Source organism: Oncorhynchus mykiss, chromosome 2 (assembly GCF_013265735.2).
Source record: "Oncorhynchus mykiss isolate Arlee chromosome 2, USDA_OmykA_1.1, whole genome shotgun sequence".
Taxonomy (NCBI): Eukaryota; Metazoa; Chordata; class Actinopteri; order Salmoniformes; family Salmonidae; genus Oncorhynchus; species Oncorhynchus mykiss.
In genome coordinates this window covers 80707251-80727851 of record NC_048566.1, presented here as the reverse complement: position 1 = coordinate 80727851, position 20601 = coordinate 80707251, and the positions used below count along the sequence as shown (strand labels likewise).

Below are 20601 nucleotides of genomic sequence, written 5' to 3'. Positions count from 1 at the left end.
ACTGAGCTTATGTGTTGGTTTATGTTATTACACCTGTGTGAACTGATCAATGTAATTTTTTTATCATAACATATTTTGTCACAAACATTCAACCACAGAAAATAAATTATATTCTATAGGTTTACATACAGTTGTGCCAGTCCAAGCAGTATTAGCCTACCTTCCAAAGAAAATTTGGCTTGACAAACCTCAAATATTCTAAAAGAATAATGAAGAATAATGACTGACAAAAACGAGGGTGAACAAAGCAAGCCACAAAGTCACTATGTGTAATATGTGGGAGTAGAACATGAAGCAAATAGACTCTGGGATTAATTTCCATTTTTATTCAATTCGGTTTCATACATTTTTTGGCAAAACTTTAGTTTATTACATAAAATATTGAACACTGTAAGGAATCAAAAAACAAGCACAACAAATTATTCAGTTTACTTATAAGTTTGAGAACAGTAAATTGCTGCAATGGCACATCAAACAATGATATGGCATTTAGGCCATATAATTAGAATGACATATTTTGAACCAGTTGATCAATGAGTGAGTATAACTATACTGCATGGTCAGACATTACTCAAACAGCCTCCTGAAGAAGCGCTTCTTGGCGGGTGTCATCTTCGGCATCATTGGGCCCTTCCTGTGCTGGGGTTTCATGGGGCTCCTCTTCAGGGACAGCACCTGACGTGGCGGGGTCATCTCCTGGCGGGGCAGGCCCCCGTGGTCCAGGCAGAAGTACTTGCCGTTTCCCTGCGAGAGCCTCACCAGCAGGCCCTCAGTCAGCTCCATACACTGGGCATGGACCCAGTGGCCTCCCTCCCCTTTGGAGCAGTAGATCATGGCTGGCCGCAGCAGTTCTGTGGAGTAGTAGGGCTCCCAAGTGTTGGGGTCCACCTGGCAGCCCAGGCAACATTTGACCCAATAGCCTGTCTGGGTCTCATCCTCCTCATCCTCTTCATTGTACGTATCCCCCTCTCCCTCGCTGCTGTCCTCCAGCTCATGGGGCTCGCGGCCGAAGTACAGCTCCTCAGAGTCCTCCAGAGGGGCGGAGTCCTCAAAGTCTGTGGACTCCTGGCTGCAGCCCTGGTTCCCATCTTCACCCTCTCCTTCCCCCTCCTTTTGGAAGCACACCTGGTAGAAGTAATGTGCTTCGGGCGGGGCTGGCCTGCCCTCAGAGGGGACCCCAATCAGAGCGCTCCCTCCACCCAAGCTGCCTCCGAACCAGGTGTGGCTGTGGCTGATTTCCCCTGTCCACTGAGGGGCCTCTCTGGGCTCGATGCTGATCCCAGAGTCATCCAGCACCACACTGCTGCACTCCATCCTCTTTTGGGTCTCTGACTGATACCCACCCAGGATAATGTACTCATGGGAGGGCCCCACACGGGTGGCAATAGCACTTGAGATGGACAGGCCGGTGTCCAGGTGCTCACAGGAGAGCAGAGGGCTGCCCTGCAGGAGCTCCACACGCAGGCAGAACACACGAGGAGGACGAGAGTCAGACGACAGAGTGTGGCCACCAAGGAAGTAGACATAGTCGTCTCTTGCCAAAGCTAGGTGGAAGGACTGGCCGTCAGTGAGCTCAGGTAAGGTGTGGGCAGAGCAGCAGCCAAATTCTAAGTCGATGATGAACACCTGAGGAGGGCAGTCCACAACGCTGTTCCAGTTCTCTGTGCTCCGCTCCCCGGCCGGCATGTAGGATCTGCCCCCAAACACAACGCAGGCCCGCTTGCCCAGACTCTGCACCATGCTAAGTGTGTGGCCGTATCGGGGCCCTGGCTGCTCTCCCACCAACTCTCTCTCCTGACAGCGCAGGGTCACTTTGCGGTTGCAGCCACGGCTGTCCAGAGTCAGCAGGTAGAGGCTGGAGGAGATCTCGTTGTTTGGGGTTCGGCCTCCATGGATGAGGTAGCCCTCTGGGTGTCCATCATGGGGCTCAAGGCGGGTCACGGCGGGACAACGCAGAGGGGGAAGATAGCAGGAGTCATTTGAGAAGGAGATGGGTCGCAGTTTGAGCTCCCCATGCTTTAGGCGTACCCCGAAGACCCCAGTAGGACAGGAGCGCCTGGGCCAGCCTTTTTGGCCGAACAGAAATATGTCACCATCCAGCTGTAACAGGGAGCAGCCAGGCTGCAGGAGGCTGCCACAGTTCACTGCAGTCAGTGGTTGCAGAGACATGCTACCGCAGGTGGCTGTGGGAAAACAACAACACAAAATTGTCTCAGTCAGCTGCTGCTTTTGAACTGAAGGATTTTAAACATGGGTTGTCTGTCTCTTTCTAATTATATGGTCTGATTATCAGTGACAGAACTGTGTGTCTTAAAAGGAAAAGGCCCTTTTACTATGTTTGAACAAGTAGGATAAAAAAAAAAAATTCAGTCCAATTTATTCATTGTTGTCTATTTAGGAACTATTTATTCTAAATTCGTTTATGACCTGCAGAAAATACTGTCAGATACATTTCCTATTAGTGTGTAGTTTTTAATCGCTTTCTTTTCGTGCAATTAAATAGCCAAAAGACTCATTTCCCAACATTCATTGCTCTACGCAAATCCAAGCGAAGGTAACGTAAATCGACGCTCTGTTGTCAACCTTTTACTCGTGTTTTAACTAACAATTTTTCCTAAACACGGGTTAGCTAGCGATTTTGGTGAACATTGAACATAATACTATGATACAAGTGTCAGCTTCGATTGTAATAGTATATGTGGTAGCCTGCTGTGGTCATGTTTGGCTGGCTAAGCTTAGTTGGAAGTTAGCTAGCCAGCTAACGTTAGCTAGCCTAAATTAGCCTCGGCAATAATCATCTATGATGTGATGTGCAGAGATATAGCTAAAGATGGTTTAAATGAGAAACTGTGATTTTTTATATAACAGTACGTAAACAACGCAAACCATCTAGCTAGCATTCTGCTACATTTAATCACGTTAGTTAGTAAGGTCCCATTGCGATGTCCTGCTCAATTAGACAGTAATAACGGCTATGCTAAGTTACTTATCTAACGTATGCTGTCTTTATGCTAAAGAGATAATTTAGGACATAAAATAGCTAGCTAACTTTTCTACAATCCTTACTATATATAAAATATATATCTAGCTAGCTATATGATTATAACTCCAATGTGACAATGAATGTATCTAGCTAGCTATAGATCATGTCTAGACATTCTTGTCCCATTGGAGTTATAATCATAGCTAACGTTACTACGATCATTGTCAAATCTTCCATTGAAAGTAGAATTTCAGCATTGCTTACCTTCTGCTCAAGTAGCTAACGTTACTGTTTGAACGTCTCGAAGAACAGTGTTGTGGAATGTTGTAATAAGTTAGGCTAGTCTTTGTGTATCTTTAGTACTAAACTGTGTAGACAGACAGTGGTTGACAGAGTTTGTGAAGCTCGATTAACTCAGATGAGTTACAGATCTTGAGGTTAACTGTCTGTGACTGCTGCTGACAGGCAGGTGTGCTCTCTACACTGCAATAAGACTGAGCTGGTAATACAATCACTGTTAAGTAATCATAGGTTGTGCACAGTAGAGTTTGTTTCTCTGCAAAGAACAATGTTTTTGTGCTTTAGTTTTGTCATTGCTCTTGTGATTGAACCTTGAAGAACCAAAGGTAGCTTACAGTTGTGACTGCTACAGTTTGAAGGCAGTCTGTTTGCAATTAATGGAAATGCCAGCCCTTTATATAGTTGCAAATGTAGTGCACCAATCCTTCCAGCCCCTCTCTTCAGCTCATCCTCCCTGTTCCATCGCATTCCTCTCCTGTGGACTCCTCACAGTGACAGTGTAAAAGCTGGCTTTGTTACTCTGAGTACAGCCACGTTATTGTTGTCAGATTGCTTTTACATCTAAGGGAAGGTGGTCATTAGCTCCCTGTCTCTCTCCCTGTGTGTGTCATTACAGCTGTGGAACATTCAGAGGGCCTCATTGTATGTATCCCATTTTTTAGCTGGAGAGCCATCATTATCCCCTCTGTGAACAGTTTGGCATTTTCCACACTACAGCTAAGTGGCATGTGTGTAGTGCCATGTGCAGTCAGTGGGACTGTGATTCATGTCCTCACATGGTACACTGAACCTGATGCATGACTTACATTATACTGTGTTAAAGAAGAGAAAGGGAAGAGAATAGCACAGCTTTATTTCCTTTTAATTTCTAGTTCTACTCAAGCTTGAATTCCTTTTCTATTATGCCTAACCACTTATTGTGTAGTCTACTGGAGGAGAGAGAGAAACATACACACACACACACAAACACACAGTGAGCTGGAAGCAGCTGTCTGACAACCATTAGCATAATGTTTTTGTGTTTTTGGAGGGGCTGTGAGAAGGCTCAGGGAGCATACAAAACAAACGCTGCAACCACAATTGCCTGGAAGAACGTTAGAACTCAAAAACAAACAAGCAGCGGAGCACCTGTGTCTCTTTGAGTTGTTGCTTAGAGGGGGGTACCTCCAGCACCAGAAACAGGAACTAAAGCTCCATTCCTAACAGCTGAATAGGTACTGTGGGCATGTTTTTTCTATGAGTTAAGATAATACACCTCCAAATCAGCACTGAATAACAAACCAGCTCAGTCAGTCAGTTCCTTAAGGTACCTACACAGTGGTCTGCTTTATGCTGCAGCTGGGTCGTTGCAGTTGTGTGTGTGTGTGGCAGGCTCAGCAGTGAGCCATGGAGATGGATCCCAGGCCATGCAGGGATTTGAAGAGTATAATTGGTAGAACAGAGTCATTAGAAAGTGCTGTAGCACCTGTTTCTGTCCCCGCTATAATGTTTCAATACCTGACAAGTCCTTTCCTGCAAGATTCCCGTTTTGATTAATGGGCGCAGTGACAGTTGTGATGTTCTGACGATCATACTTGCTGCAGTGTTTATCACTGTTTAATGCGATGCTTAATTGTTCCCCCTGTAGTGATTGGGATTGAGCAGAGTGTCGGCAGCAGGGTAATTACACCTGGGCCTAGCTAATTTTTATTTTATTTATTTAACCTTTTATTTAACTTGGCAAGTCAGTTAAGAACATTCTTATTTACAATGACGGCCTACCCCGGCCAAACCCCAACCCGGATGACGCTGGGCCAATTGTGCGCCACTCCCTATGGGACTTCCAATCACGGCTGGTTGTGATACAGCCTGGAATCGAACTAGGGTCTGTAGGGATGCCTCTAGCACTGAGATGCAGTGCCTTAGACCGCGTGGTGCACAATATGGCCGCTGTGCTACTGATTTTAACATCTCTCTCCCTCCCCCATTTTCCTATCTCCCCCAGGTGAGCTGTACCCAGGGGTTGCCAGTGTACCAGGCCGGCCTGTTTTGGGTGGCAGGATGCCTGGGGTGGAGAGTGGCTCAGGTGGTCTGGCTGATGACAAGGTGGTCCTGGAGACCCTGAAGTGTTTCTGCAGCTCATCAGAACAGACCTACGACCAGTTCCTGTCCTCCTTCACACACCTGACTCCAGGTCAGGCTCCTTCACACAATGACTGACTCCAGGTCAGTCTCACAGGCAGTTCACACACCTAATTTGTTTCCATAAGGATTTTTTGCAATTCAATTGGAAACTAAATTGCCCCAAGCCTGGTCTCAAAGGCCCTCGGGTTGTGACTTCATTACATGTAGAGCTGATACCTTACAGGCATGTATTAAATTGATACAAATACAGATGTATTTTCTCTTCTGATCTCCCTCTCACAGGGAGTGCTGGGAGGGGACACACGACTCTGCCCTCTGGACCCAGTCATCTCTCTAGGGAGATGGAGAGATCAGGGGAGTTGAGGAGGAATGGAGAAGAGGATGCAGCAGAAGAGAGGAGAGGACAGCAGAGTGTCTGTGTCCTGCCTGCTGATCAGGAGGAGGTCAGTGACACCTAGATCTGTCTCTTTCCTACAGGCTTGACTGACTCAAGGCTTACACTGTAAACTCACCCCACCAGGCTTCAATCCCTCCTCTCTTTCACCTGTCTCAGCCCTTTACTCTCTCTTGTTCTCTTGCTCTTTCTTGTTCTTTTTCTCTTTTCTCTTTCTCTCATTCTCTCTCTCTTTGCAAACCTGCCGCCCTACATTATGACAATACTAACAAGCCTTCTGGAGGACTTTGTAGGGGTGTGGGGCATCGGGGGAGCTTGGTTCCGTGTTTTAATGATGTAACTATTGGGCCAATAAAGGTATTTTTAAAATAAAATAAAATTTCTCTCTCTCTTTTTCTCTCTGTCGGTCTCCCTTGGTTTATTTCTGTTCCCTCCATCTATTTCAGTGTTATCCCATTTTCCTAAACCAAATTAGTGGATTGTTTCAGGAGCAGGAAGGTTTACTTCAGATGTGTACATTGGAGCATGAACAGTACTTAGGACCTCAGGCTATGCCAGCTATTGATTTAACCATGATTCTGATTAAAGGTTCTCTCTGCTGTAATCAATACTACACATCAGCAAGTTACACACTGAAACTGAAAGTCTGGGATAGGATCCCATATTTGGTTTCCAATTAATCTCACTGGGGATTATTTGGAAGAGTTGAGTGAGCACAAGATCCTACAGCATCTGTAGGACTCTTAGAGGCACTCAGCTGTCCAAACACATTCGTATATGTAACTGGAGCCATAGATCAACAGAAGTAGTGGCCACGACCCCACAGAGCTCTTAGTGTCTGATGAGATCATAATGACAGTTAAACTGCTTGAGCAAAAATGCAGTGGTCATATACAGCATGAGTATCTGGCAGTGAGTATCTCTTTGTGACTGTGGTTTGGTTGCAGGTGGAGCTAGGTGCTGGAGTGACTGTGGGCAGCTGTGGAAATGGAGACTGTCGTCCACCAGGCATAACTCTCAAGGTTGATATTGTGGACTAAAGTAATGTTGTTGTAATATCCCAATTCCATACTGTATATTAAATATGGTAATATTTATGTTAGTGCATATTTTTTAGAAAAACTGCTTGCAATTTGTTAAGTATTTATTTGTCACTGACATCGGTCAGGGTCACACACATTGACTCATGATGATATTATAAACTGCTATATACTTTCTCTATCGATCAAAATACAGATGTATAACTTGTTTACTACAGTAATATACACAACATGAAAAGTAATAATCACTTTCTCTTGTTTTCTGATTTGAGAATTGTTGATTGAAGAGTAACTCTCCATTGTTCTCTGTGTATAGCTGGATAACTACCTGGATGTTGGGGACTTCAGTGAGGAGGAAGGAGATGTAACTGCTGACCCAGGTACAGCATCTTGTTCTCTCACTCATAACTCTCCGGTTTCCAGAACTGATTTTAGATTAGTGCATTGTACAAGATGGAAAATAACTTTCTTGGCATTGTATAATGGCATTCTTGTTTCTTCTAAAGTAATTTAAGAGTGTGCATGGATCATCATTAACATTAATTTATCCTAATCTTCACTGATTACGGTAGAATTAGAAAGTTATCGCCTTGCCATGCAGTATTGATATGAGCCTTTGAGTCCACAATGCTATTTCACGGAGAATGGTTCCATTAATCGAAGCTTCTTTGACAGTAAATTACAGCGCTCCAGAGTTCTTACATTATTTCCTCAAAGAAAGGAAAATCTCAGTGAAAAGTAGAATATATTCTTAATAATCCATGTAAAGAAGGAAACATGAAGAAGTTTGCCAGTAAGCCCTAGAAGACATTTAACAGTTCACCTTCTAATAGGATTTAGTTAATGTCATGTGCATATTATTTCTGTAATAAGGCTAGTCATGCCATTCATTTGAAATACATTACCATCTATTACGCATTTTTAATACATGCAAATTGTGGCCCCGGCCCTGTAATTAGTGTTAAGGGCAATGGCTCTCTGCTCTGTGGTGTATTGCTCTCTCTGTCCTCATTTAGCAGTGAGGGATACATAGACCGCGTGCAAACTACATCTCCATACACAGAGGTACAGGGCCCTAACTCCAACCCTGATGCTGAGCCCAACAGTAACAACCAGACACCTCCACAACATGTTGTGTGTGTATGTGTGAGCTGCCCAGTGACACGAGCCTACCAGACGAGCTAAATCACTTCTATGCTCGCTACGAGGCAAGCAACACTGAGGCATGCATGAGAGCATCAGCTCTTCCGGACGACTGTGTGGTCACGCTCTCCGTAGCCGACGTGAGTAAGACCTTTAAACAGGTCAATGTACACAAGGCTGCGGTGCCAGACAGATTACCAGGACTTGTGCTCCAGGCATGTGCTGACCAACTGGCAGGTGTCTTCACTGACATTTTCAACATGTCCCTGATTGAGTCTGTAATACCAACATGTTTCAAGCAGACTACCATAGTCCCTGTGCCCAAGAAACACAAAGGCAACCTGCCTAAATGACTACAGACCCATAGTACTCACGACCGTTGCCATGAAGTGCTTTGAAAGGTTGGTCATGGCTCACATCAACACCATTTTCCCAGAAACCCTAGACCCACTCCAATTTGCATACCGCCCAAACAGATCCACAGATGATGCAATCTCTATTGCACTCCACACTGCCCTTTCCCACCTGGACAAAAGAAACACTTATGTGAGAATGCTATTCATTTCTACAGCTCAGCGTTCAACACCATAGTACCCTCAAAGCTCATCACTAAGCTAAGGATCCTGGGACTAAACACCTCCCTCTGCAACTGGATCCTGGACTTCCTGACGGGCTGCCCCCAGGTGGTGAGGGTAGGTAGCAACACATCTGCCATGCGGATCCTCAACACTGGAGCCCCCAGGGGTGCATGCTCATTTCCCTCCTGTACTCCCTGTTCACCTACGACTGCATGGCCAGGCACGACTCCAACACCATCACTAAGTTTGCAGACGACACAACAGTGGTAGGCCTGATCAACGACGAGACAGCCTATAGGGAGGAGGTCAGAGACTTGGCCGGGTGGTGCCAGAATAACAACCTATCCCTCAACGTAACCAAGACTAAGGAGATGATTGTGGACTACAGGAAAAGGAGGACCGAGCACGCCCCCATTCTCATTGGCGGGGCTCTAGTGGAGCAGGTTGAGAGCTTCAAGTTCCTTGGTGTCCACATCACCAACAAACTAGAATGGTGCAAACACACCAAGACAGTTGTGAAGAGGGCACGACAAAGCCTATTCCCCCTCAGGAAACTAAAAAGATTTGGCATGGGTCCTGAGATCCTCAAAAGGTTCTACAGCTGCAACATCGAGAGCATCCTGACCGGTTGCATCACTGCCTGGTACGGTAATTGCTCGCCCTCTGACCACAAGGCACTACAGAGGGTAGCGCGTACGGCCCAGCACATCACTGAGGCTAAGCTGCCTGCCATCCAGGACCTCTACACCAGGTGGTGTCAGAGGAAGGCCCTAAAAATTGTCAAAGACCCCAGCCACCCCAGTCATGGAATGTTCTCTCTACTACCGCATGGCAAGCGGTACCGGAGTGCCAAGTCTAGGACAAAAAGGCTTCTCAACAGTTTTTACCCCCAAGCCATAAGACTCCTGAACAGGTAATCAAATGGCTACCCGGACTATTTGCATTGTGTGCCCCCCCAACCCCTCTTTTTACGCTGCCTCTACTCTCTGTTTATCATACATGCATAGTCACTTTAACTATACATTCAAGTACATACTACCTCAATTGGGGCGACCAACCAGTGCTCCCGCACACTGGCTAACCAGGCTACCTGCATTGTGTCCCACCCGCCAACCCCTCTTTTACGGTACTGCTACTCTCTGTTCATCATATATGCATAGTCACTTTAACCACATCTACATGTGCATACTACCTTAAATCAGCCTGACTAACCGGTGTCTGTATGTAGCCTCGCTACTTTTATAGCCTCACTACTGTACAGTATATAGCTGTTCTATTTACTGTTGTTTTATTTCTTTACTTACCTATTGTTCACCTAATACTTTTTTTTGCACTATTGGTTAGAGCCTGTAAGTAAGCATTTCACTGTAAGGTTGTATTCGGCGCACGTGACAAATAAACTTTGATTTGATTTGTGAGGGTGTTTACAATGGGGTTGCAGCCAGGCCTGGCGTGTGTCCTTCCTAACTTGATGGGGAAAGGGGATTGGTAATGAAGAGAGGGTTGACTAAGTAAGTGTCAGTGTTTTGTGCCAAACAGTGTTAAAATCACTGGAAGGGTGTCAATGTCACCCTGGCTGCTTGTCCAAGGTGCTGATGCCCACAAACGTCTGACAGTGAACTCCCACCTTGATTAGCATGTACAGTATAGCTATCAATGTGCTGGGCGTAAAAGCAGGTGGAGAGGAGGAGGGGAGTGCTGGGGAAGGTGGTTCTGCTGCGTCTTTCTGACACTGAGTACATCGTAATTGCCTTTACAACAGGATCGATGACCGCTCAGCGTCTGAATGAATCTGACTGTCAGGGGTGATGGCTGCTGTGATGGGTTTTAGTTGCGTCTGAGAAAAGTATATGTAAGGTTTTGTTTAGTGAATTAGGATTCCCATTAGCTACTGCACATGCAGAAGCTACTCTTCCTGGGGTCCACATAAAACGTAATAATACATGACAAAGTACAGAACAGTTATATACAAGAATATAAGATATTACATAAAATAAGTTATACATTTCGTTTATTGGGTACACCCATCTAGTACTGAGTTTGTACTTTTTTTGTACTTTATATTTTTTGTACTTTATATAGCAGCTACTCTTCCTGGGGTCCAGCAAAATTAAGGCAGTTTGTACAATTTTAAAAACATTACAATACATTCACAGATTTCACAACACACTGTGTGCCCTCAGGCCCCTACTCCACCACTACCACATATCTACAGTACTAAATCCATGTGTATGTATAGTGAGTATGTTATCGTATGTGTGTATGCATGTCTGTGCCAATGTTTGTGTTGCTTCACGGTCCTCGCTGTTCCATAAGATGTTTTTTTTATCTGCTTTTTAAATCTAATTTTACTGCTGGCATGAGTTAGTTGATGTGGAATAGAGTTCCATGAATTCATGGCTCTATGTAGTACTGTGTGCCTCCCATAGTCTGTTCTGGACTTGGGGACTATGAAGAGACCTCTTGTGGCATGTCTTGTGGGGTATGCATGAGTGTCTGAGCTGTGTGCCAGTAGTTTAGACAGACAGCTCGGTGCATTCAACATGTCAATACCTCTCACAAATAAAAGTAGTGATGAAGTCAATCTCTCCTCCACTTTCAACCAGGAGAGATTGACATGCATATTATTCATATTAGCTCTCTGTGTACATCCAAAGGCTAGCTGTGCTGCCTTGTTCTGAGCCAATTGCAATTTTCCTAAGTCCTTTTTTTGTGGCACCTGACCACACGACTGAATAGTAGTCAAGGTGCAACAAAACTAGGGCCTGTAGGACCTGCTTTGTTGATAGTGTTGTTAAGAAGGCAGAGCATCACTTTATTATAGACAGACTTCTCCCCAGCTTATCTACGACTGCATCAATATGTTTTGACCATGATAATTTACAATCTAGGGATACTCCAAGCAGTTTAGTCATCTCAACTTGCTCAATTTCCAACTTGCTCAATTTCATTTGCCTCTGGAACAACCTGAATTCATTCGGGGTGTGGATTCTACAAGGTACGGCGTTCAAACGTTGCTCAATTGGTATCAAGGGACCTAGCGTGTGCCAGGAAAACAATCCCCACGCCATTTATGTATTTATTTTTATTTAACGAGACGAAGTCAGTTAAGAACAAATTCTTATTTACAATGACGGCCTACCCCGATCAAACCCGGACGACGCTGGGCCAATTGTGCGCCGCTCTATGGGACTCCCAATCACGGCCACTTGACTCACTGTCTGTTGGAGTGAAATATTTTTGTGAAAGGGGTGGTGTACCTAATAAACTGTCAGCCGAGTGTATATTGGAAATACACCAGGAGACAACAAAAATACTATTTACTCACTATTCATATATACACACTGTTATATAATAATTACAGTTAAATTAGATGTTTAGACAGAGGAGAAGCGCTGTGATACAATATGTTTTTTTTTCTAGCTAAACTTTCTTTTTGCCTTAGTAACATCTGGTGGCAGAGCATTCCACAGTGTTATGGCTCTACACAACTGAACGAAGAATTACATTTGTTTTTGGTTTGGGTACCGTGATGAAACCCATAGTGGCGTGTCTGGTGGGGTATTTAAATGTTTTATTTTTTTTAACCTTTATTTAATGAGGCAAGTCAGTTAAGAACATATTCTTATTTACAATGACGGTCTTCCCCGGCCAAACCTGGACGATGCTGGGCCAATTGTGCGCCACCCTATGGTACTCCCAATCACAGCCGTTGGTTATGATATGATACAGCCTGAGATGCAGTGCCTTAGACCGCTGTGCCTTCGGTAGGTATGTATGTCTGTTTGAAGTGTATGCAAATAGATTATACAAGTGGTTAGGCATTTTCAACATACAAATGTTTCTTAAAAAGACTAGAAGAGAAGAGTCAATTTCTCCTCAACCATGAAAGGCTATGCATGCATGCTGTTGATGTTAGTTCTGTGTGTGCAGTTAAGGGCAAGCAGTTAAGGTTAAGGCATGCTGCTTTGTTTTGAGCCAGCTGCAGTTTTGCTAGTCTTTCTTTGCTGCACTTGACCATATTATCACACAGCAATCAAGATGGGACAAGATCAGAGCATGAACAACCAGTACAGTTGATCTTTGTGTCAAAAACGCTGGCAACAATTGTATTATGCTTTTTTGCCGACTTTTACCGACACCGGCCATATTCAACGGTTTTGTACACTTTAGCTCAAAACACGTAGCTAGCTAGCTCTAGGTAAACAATATGTAAGGTCCCACACATCACGTAACGTTGGCTAACAAGCCAGCCAGCTAACGTTAGCTAGTTAAACAACAATGAACATAGTGCCAAATCATGTTGTTACTACCCTTCATGTATCTGCTGGGAGCTAACCAACCAGGTTTAACGTTAGCTAGCTGGTTAACAATACACTTTAGCTTAAGACATGTAGCTAGCTAGCTAGGCAAACAATGAACCTAGCTAGGTAAACAATGTGTAAGATCACACACACCATGTAACGTTAACTAACGAGCCAGACAGCTAATGTTTAGCTAGTTAAACAACAATTAACATAGTGCCAAATCATGTCGTTACTACCCTGCATGAATCTGCTGGGAGCTAACCAACCAGGTTCAATGTTAGCTAGCTAACATTAGGCTCTAACTAGCAAAGCAAACGGTTCTGGGAGACGAATAATAACGTCATACACGTAACGTTAGCTAGGGAGCCAGCCAGCTAACGTTATCTAGCTAGCTAACAGTACACTTTAGCTTGAAATAAAACCACTTTCTGTCAAACGTGTAATATCTGAAAATGTAGCTAACTAGACTATCTTACGTCATGGACGAGTCTCCCTGTCACGGATGCCATGCCACGGTTGCCCTTAGTTTGAAGATGTAATCCGGAGACAGGTTTTTTCTTCATCTCCTTAGCTATCATACTCTAATAGTACTGATTTCAAAACTCGATCCTCCAGAAAGTGGAGAGCAACACGTATGCAGCTCCACTACACGATACATAAAAAAAAGCCGCATTAGACAGGATTAGCAACACAGACTGACCAGCTGAAATAGACAGAAGCCCTCTATATGGCAGACCAATCCGAACCCCTCTCTCGGCATGTCCAGCCCACTCATTATCTCAGCCAAATGGCTACTGGGAAGGTTGCTCACTTTTTCTGTGGCTTAACCAACAAGGCTCGTAATTTAACAATTTTATTCATATTTACAGATGGCATGCAAGTTTGTTATTTGTTATGCTCCAGAAGGCATTTCTGCCCCAAAAAATGCATTTTGATAAAAAAAACATTCAAATGTCCCTCCTGTGAAGTCGTGGCTTGTGACATACGCCTAGTTTCCTGAAACTGTTCACATTTAAGACCCGTTTATTTTTGATTACCCATTCTGACACTGACTAAAGGTGTCTCCAAGACATAACAAACCACTGTAGCTGTGTCCTCCAGGTGATTTTTGTCTTTAAGTAAAACATCCTTAGAGAGTACTTGTTTACCTATATTTAGTTTACATGCCCACTAATAATTAGATATTAAACTGATAATGTCAGTAGCCCGAGTGTAAAAATAGTAATGTAAACCTTACTCTGTTTATCGTAATCGGTGTAAGGTCAAAATCAAAGTAAGCATACACCGATTAAAACACCTGGTTTTCTGAGAAATCTTTCTAATTATTAGGACATGTAAACCGCTTAATCGGTGTTCCAGAGGTGTGTTTGATCTGTGCATGTGGCAGCACTGATAGCACAAGCCTTCCTCTTATGAGTGAGTGAAGAGAGTTCGCAAAAACTAAAAGTATGCATCATAGAAAAAGTTTTCATAAACAAACTTTATATGTCCAAACTCAGAATCAAATAGGCTTCGCAAATATAACATGGTCACTGTGGTAGAACGTTTATTTTGATTGCCGATTTTCTGCATCAAAAGTTCCATCAGGTAGCCTGATTTCAGATGTGCCCATGTAAACAGAATTATTAGGGAAATTGTTCTTCTTGCAAAGCATCTAAATGTTTTAAACAAATGTATATTAATCTGACTCGTATTATTGTGTGCATGTAACCGTGCTCAATGTGTGACTTTCTCATCTGCACATAATACACAAGGTGGTGTCCCTTCACCAACTCATTTTTTGTCTTGCTTCCTCATCCTCTCGTCTCCCTCCACCTCCCCTCCCCTGCTCCATCCTCCCATCCCAGTGTGACTTTCACAGTGAGAGTAATTAGCTGTTTAATTAGGATCAACACCGGCCCTGTGGCTGCCAAGCCAAGCCAAGGAGAAGTGTCAATATTTAATGGTCTCTGCTCCTCTCTAATTGATTTAAATTCCCTTTTATGAACGCATGGAGACACATAATTGTATACCTACCCTCTCTTTGACAGTTGTCTAGGCCTGTCCTTTTCAGTTTGATCGCTCTCCATCGCCCTGATGTTTTGGTCAGGGTCCTATTATCAGGAGCGTGTTTTGGGTCCTGCTATTTGAGGCTCCTCTCTCTCTCTCTCTCATCTCTGTGTTCTCTGGATGTGGGTTACATTAGCTGGCTGGCAGAGATGATTACAGCCGACCAAGGCCTTTTTAATTCAGATTAAATCTCCTCCGCCCCATTGATGTCTTTCATATGCCTGCCAGCCAGCCAGCCAACCATCCCTCACCTGTTGTCTGTGACCCTTTCTCTCATGCTGTTGTTGAGTCCCCCTGCTGCATGCTGCAGGATCTGTATTCTGGAGAAACTGTCAGAGGAAATATGGGTTCGTAGTGTGGCTTTGCATTTTGATAGAGATTCGTTTCACTGCAGAGTTACAGCAGGCTTAGTGTCCTGTTTGGATTAGTGTTGTCACGATACCAGAATTTTGGTTGTGAGCCGAGTGTCTGCGGGTTTTCGCACCACCCTTGTACTTGATGGATGAATTAAGGTCACAAATTAGTAAGGAACTCCCCTCACCTGGTTGTCTAGGTCTTAACCTGCAGACACTCGGCCCTCCGTGGAATGGGTTTGCCACCCCTGCTCTATACCATCACGATACTCATTACCAAAATTATAAATATACATCTGATGGATTTGTTTCAGTCTCTGAATTGTATAATTAAGCAATAGGGCCCGAGGGGGTGTGGTATATGGCCAATATACCACAGCTAAGGGCTGTTTTTATGTATGACACAATGTGGAGTGCCTGGACACAGCTCTGTATATTGGCTATATATCACAAACCCCTGAGGTGACTTATTGCTATTCTAAACTGTTTACCAACTTAATTTAATCAGTAAATACCTGAGGTATACGCTCTGATATACCACGGCTGTCGGCCAATCAGCATTCGGGGCTTGAACCACCCAATTTAATGGAACTTTTCGCTGCCAGCTCCTGATATCAGGGCATAAAAACTCAAGTCTGTGCACTGAATTAGCCTAGAGTGCATATGCGCCCAGCTATATCCTGTCCCACTCTTGTTTTCACTGGCTAAACTAGCTGGCTAGCTGAACTATGCTAGTTTTCATCCTCATTGCTAAACTTCCTAAATACTGCACCCTCAACATCAAAACGTTGTTGCTAGTTATACAATCATGTCACTAAGAAATTCAATGTAAATAAAAATATTTATTGTTTTGTTGAATTGTCATGACTGATTCGAGCTATCTGTTGTGTCGTAAGACAATGGTGGCAAAGGATATCATTGCTACTTAATGCAGATCCAAGTTCAGTTTTGAAATTCACTGGTGTCATTGAGGTAGGGTTAGCTGGACATTTCTGACTGGTCTTGGAATTGTCAATGGGCAGCCTCTCCCCGCTTGGCTCGATGGTATATGTAGTGATTTTGCCAACACATATACAGTATGTATACCGTTTTGTACCATTAACCTTTTTTATACTATTTGTTGATTTAATTGGACTTTATTAGTATAATGAGTAGTTCCAGGAATGTCACGATTTAATTTACTCGAGAAAATAGCAACTCTACAGAGCACCAATGCCAACAATGAATGACTAAATGGGTTCACAGGGCTCCTCCTCCTCAACACTCTATAGATCATCTTTGGGGTAGACAGGAGTAAGTGAATTAATAAAGTTTTCAGTGGCAATCAGCTTTGAAATCAGCATATGTTGCCTTCTGGTTTGCATATTATCACAAACAAAGTACTAGGGTAGTGAATGGATGTCAGCTTTAGCTGTCATCTAGCTAGGAAAGTTACCGGTAGCTTACAGAGCTGGAAGCTATCTTCTTCCATTGTAAAGTGTTTTAGCCTTTATGGGCATTCTTTTGTGAACAGTAATCAACAGTTTCAACATTTCTACATGACGTGTTGCATTATTCAAGTGTGTCATGAGTAAGTGGAGCAGGCACAGTGCGTGCTATAATAAGGGGTCGGCTGTGCAGATAGACAGGCGTGATTCGTGAGACACATTTCACAGAAGTACCGAACCGTTTTTCATGTTCTAGTATCCGAAAAGTACCTTATTTTTGATATACCGTGCGACACTAGTCGGATGTGTCTGACAGGAGGAGCAGAAAGACAGATACTCCTGGGGCGTGTTCAGTTGAGTGAAAATCTTTTGAAATGGAGTGAAGCATGTAGTTGCTAAATTAAAGGAAAACTCCACTCAAAAACAACTATTCTTTTCGTTAATCCAGTGTTGATACAGTCCCAAAATGGTTTGTCTCTTGCTCAAAAAATTTATTATATGATGAAAAACACATCATCATGATGTGTCAAGTGACACTTTGGTTCTTGAATGTCCAATATCTTGAAAACCTGACTGCTGACATGCAAACCATTTTGGGACTGTATCCAGACTTGGTGCATCGGTACCGCTTGCCGTGCGGTAGCAGAGAGAACAGTCTATGACTTGGGTGGCTGGAGTCTTTTTGACAATTTTTAGGGCCTTTCACTTATACCGCCTGGCATAGAGGTCCTAGATGGCAGGGAGCTTGGCCTCAGTGATGTACTGGGCCATACGCACTACCCTCTGTAGCACCTTGCAGTCATATGCCAAACAGTTGCCATACCAAGCGGTGATGCAGCCAGTCAAGATGCTCTCGATGGTGCAGCTGTTGAACCTTTTGAGGATCTGAGGGCCCATGCCAAATCTGTTCAGCCTTCTGAGGGGAAGAGGTGTTGTCGTGCAGTCTTCATGACTGTGTTGGTGTGTGTGGACCATGATAATTCCCTAGTGATATGAACACCGATGAACTTCACGCTCTCGACCTGGTCCCCTACAACCCTGTCAATGTGGATGGGGGTGTACTCGGCCCTCCATTTCCAGTAGTCCACGATCAGCTCTGTTTTGCTGACGTTGAGGGAGAGGTTGTTGTCCTGGCACCACACTGCCAGTTTCATTGTTGTCCATGAACAGGCCTACCACCACCACCTTGTCGTGGGCAAACACAATGAGGGTGCTGGAGTTGTGCGCGGCCACACAGTCGTGGGTGAACAGGAGGGGACTAAGCAGGTACCCCCGAGGGGCCGCCATGTTGAGGGTCAGTGTGGCGGATGTGTTGTTGCCTACCCTCACCACTTGGGGGCAGCGCATCAGGAAGTCCAGGTTCCAGTTGCAGAGGAAGGTGTTTAATCTCAGGGTCCTTAGCTTAGTGATGAGATTGGAGGGCACTATGGTGTTGAATGCTGAGCTGTAGTCAATGAACAGCATTCTCACGTAGGTGTTCCTTTTGTCCAGATGGGACAGTGTGGAATGCAATAGAGATTGCGTCATCTTTTGGGGCGGTATGTGAATTGGAGTGGGTCCATGTTGTGTGGGATGATGGTGTTGATATGAGCCACCAGCCTTTCAAAGCATTTCATGGTTACAGATGCGAATGCTACGAGGTATCATTTAGACAAGTTACCTTGGCGTTTTGTGCATTTTGTGCGTGATCACACAGTCGTCCGAAACAGCTGGTGCTCTCATGCATGGTTCAGTGTTCCTAGCCTCGAAGCGAGCATAGAAGGTATTTAGTTCGTCTGGTAGGCTTGCGTCACTGGACAGCTCGCGGCTGGATTTTGCAGGAGTTGTATTATGTTACAGTGTGTAGTGCCCACTGTGGTGAGAACTTGAGGAGGTAAAATCATTACTCGTAAAATTATAATTTCTATACACGATTTCCTAGTGATACAATTCAATTGTGGTGATGAGCAGCCCTTTCTAACCTACTGGAGTCTGATTTTAATTGAACAAAGAGTCACTTCTCATTTTCTGTAATTTGATTGTCACACTTCTGAATTGTGTTTGATGATGGCACCGAACAAAGCCAATGTGATAATAATTTGCATAATGATGTACTTACTCTGATCTTCTGGAAATAATACAATGGCTTAGATCTTCAGGAGCTATTGAATCCCAATTAACTAAAATTATCTAACTTTTCAAGGAGTGCCACTTGAAAAGGCCGGCTGCTCTGAGTGAAAACTTAATGGTCAGTTCAGTTTCACTATGTGAATCCTATTCAAGCCACACTCCGTGAACTGTGCATACCATCAAAGAGGGGTCTTAATCCTGTGTGATGTTCTCTCCTTCTTTTTCAAGTTACTGAGGAAGGACAGCTAGAAGCAGAAAGAAGACACTGTTGAGTCCTCATCCTGTGTGTCTTCTCTCCTCTTTTCTCAGATGGTGGGGTTCGGGTTCTACCAGGGGAGGTGGAGGAGGAACTCCCTGCCTACCTGCCCTCTTTCTGTCATCTGACCCAGCTGGACCTGACCTCCACAGGCAGGACGACGGGGACACGGCCGGGGACACGAGGACAGCAGCAGGACACGCCACCACAGGGACAGGTACAAGAAAGGACATTTACTAATCTATGACATAAAGACACTAAGATGAAGATAACATTTACCCACCCCAGGAACAGCTTAGTTGACTCCGCAATTAGTTGACCAGGAAAATGGAACTTGCAGTTGGTATATTTTGTTTGAGAGTTATGTTAATCATTCATAAGTGTTGTTATATAAGCCAGTCTTTCTGTGCTAAAGTCATGCGAGAGGGGTCTGTCTATATACAGTATAGGCAACTTAATTCATGTCATTGACTTTTCACAGAGTGACAGTGAAGAGGTTTTGCCTTTCAACCTGGATGAGAACTTTGACTACGACAATGTTGTGCTGTCTAGCAAACATCTCCTACCACAGTTCAACACTGGTGTATGACCTCTGTGCAGGGACCACTGTCTGGGAGAGCCTTGTGTCATACCACATCAAATTACCCAACTTACCATTTAACTGGACTAATAAACCACTCCTGAAAACAGCATCCTTCCTGTCATTCCTGCTACTAAGTGTAATATTAGAACAGAGCAACACCAAAACTGTGTTTGAAAAGGACTATTTTAAAGGAACACAACAGCAGCACAGACTTCATGTACTGTAAATAGTGCTAAGCTAATGGCACAGCTTATCTGAATTCTCTCCTCTGGATCAGGAATAATCACAATGTTTTGGGCTGTGAGACTGGTCACTGATGAATGACGACACAGGAACATAGAGGCTTGGCCCACCAGTCATCACACAGCAGAAAAGCTGTGTATTTGTGTTTGTGTGTAAGAGGTAATTTGTGTGTTTGTGCTTACGTGCGTGTGTGTGCGTGCTCGTACCCCACTGGGTAAACACCCTGTACTGTAATTCATTCCCTGTAGCTACAGCCTGTGTCTCACTGTGCCTTTGCATTGGAACAAAGAGCTCTGGGAGGTGCACTGAGCAGGCTATATAACCTGAAAGCACATTCCAAATAGTTCCCTCTAACTAATGCTATGTTGTTGTGTCAGTGGTTCGTTTGTGATTTGACATCTAAAGTATTTGTGTGTGTAAGAGAGAGCGTTAGTGTGTGTGCGTGCAAGAGAGTGAGAGAGTGACAGGCGTTGACGAGTTCATACTGCAGAAAAGCAAAATACATCTTCCAGTGTGGACTGTTGGTTTACTTTAAAACATTAAGAAGAATGTGTGCAACGCGACGCGTGTGTAGCCTACTCAGTCTGAACGCAATGCATATTTAATGGATGTTCCTGTCACCTCACATTTAATTGGTGGGTGGCAGGGTTGGAACAAGCCTAAAGAGGACAAGACCTTTTCACAGTTACGTGGTAAAAGTTAAAGAGCAGAC

The 20601-nt window shown here is 44.1% G+C and overlaps 2 protein-coding genes across 4 annotated transcripts; one reads left to right on the top strand and one right to left on the bottom strand.

The window, feature by feature from the left end:
- Positions 1-316: 316 nt before the first annotated feature.
- On the bottom strand, positions 317-3492 carry rag2 (recombination activating gene 2). The gene is made up of 2 exons (XM_021573150.2): positions 3248-3492; positions 317-2183 (listed from the first exon to the last, which is right to left on the bottom strand). The coding sequence occupies exon 2, from the start codon at positions 2167-2169 to the stop codon at positions 568-570; it is 1602 nt and encodes a 533-aa protein (XP_021428825.1). The 5' UTR covers positions 2170-2183; positions 3248-3492; the 3' UTR covers positions 317-567.
- iftap (intraflagellar transport associated protein) lies at positions 2433-19753 on the top strand. 3 transcript variants are annotated; one of them, XM_021573163.2, is made up of 7 exons: positions 2433-2554; positions 5268-5456; positions 5690-5850; positions 6749-6823; positions 7158-7221; positions 19117-19280; positions 19545-19753. In XM_021573163.2, exons 2-7 carry the CDS (start codon positions 5324-5326, stop codon positions 19650-19652), a joined length of 705 nt encoding a protein of 234 aa, XP_021428838.2. In that variant the 5' UTR covers positions 2433-2554; positions 5268-5323; the 3' UTR covers positions 19653-19753. The 3 variants fall into 3 exon arrangements, with proteins under 3 accessions (XP_021428838.2, XP_021428853.2, XP_021428848.2); XM_021573178.2 differs by lacking the exon at positions 2433-2554 and adding an exon at positions 2570-2624; XM_021573173.2 differs by lacking the exon at positions 2433-2554 and adding an exon at positions 4108-4497 and having other exon boundaries at positions 19545-19752.
- Positions 19754-20601: the final 848 nt, after the last annotated feature.

What these genes read in the sequence shown, in the direction of transcription:
- rag2 (XM_021573150.2), bottom strand. Translation starts at nt 2,169, where the DNA reads ATGTCTCTGCAACCACTGACTGCAGTGAACTGTGGCAGCCTCCTGCAG.
- iftap (XM_021573163.2), top strand. Translation starts at nt 5,324, where the DNA reads ATGCCTGGGGTGGAGAGTGGCTCAGGTGGTCTGGCTGATGACAAGGTG. An exon ending in CTTCACACACCTGACTCCAG is followed by an intron (nt 5,457 to 5,689) that starts GTCAGGCTCCTT and finishes TCCCTCTCACAG; the next exon opens with GGAGTGCTGGGAGGGGACAC. An exon ending in ACACGCCACCACAGGGACAG is followed by an intron (nt 19,281 to 19,544) that starts GTACAAGAAAGG and finishes GACTTTTCACAG; the next exon opens with AGTGACAGTGAAGAGGTTTT.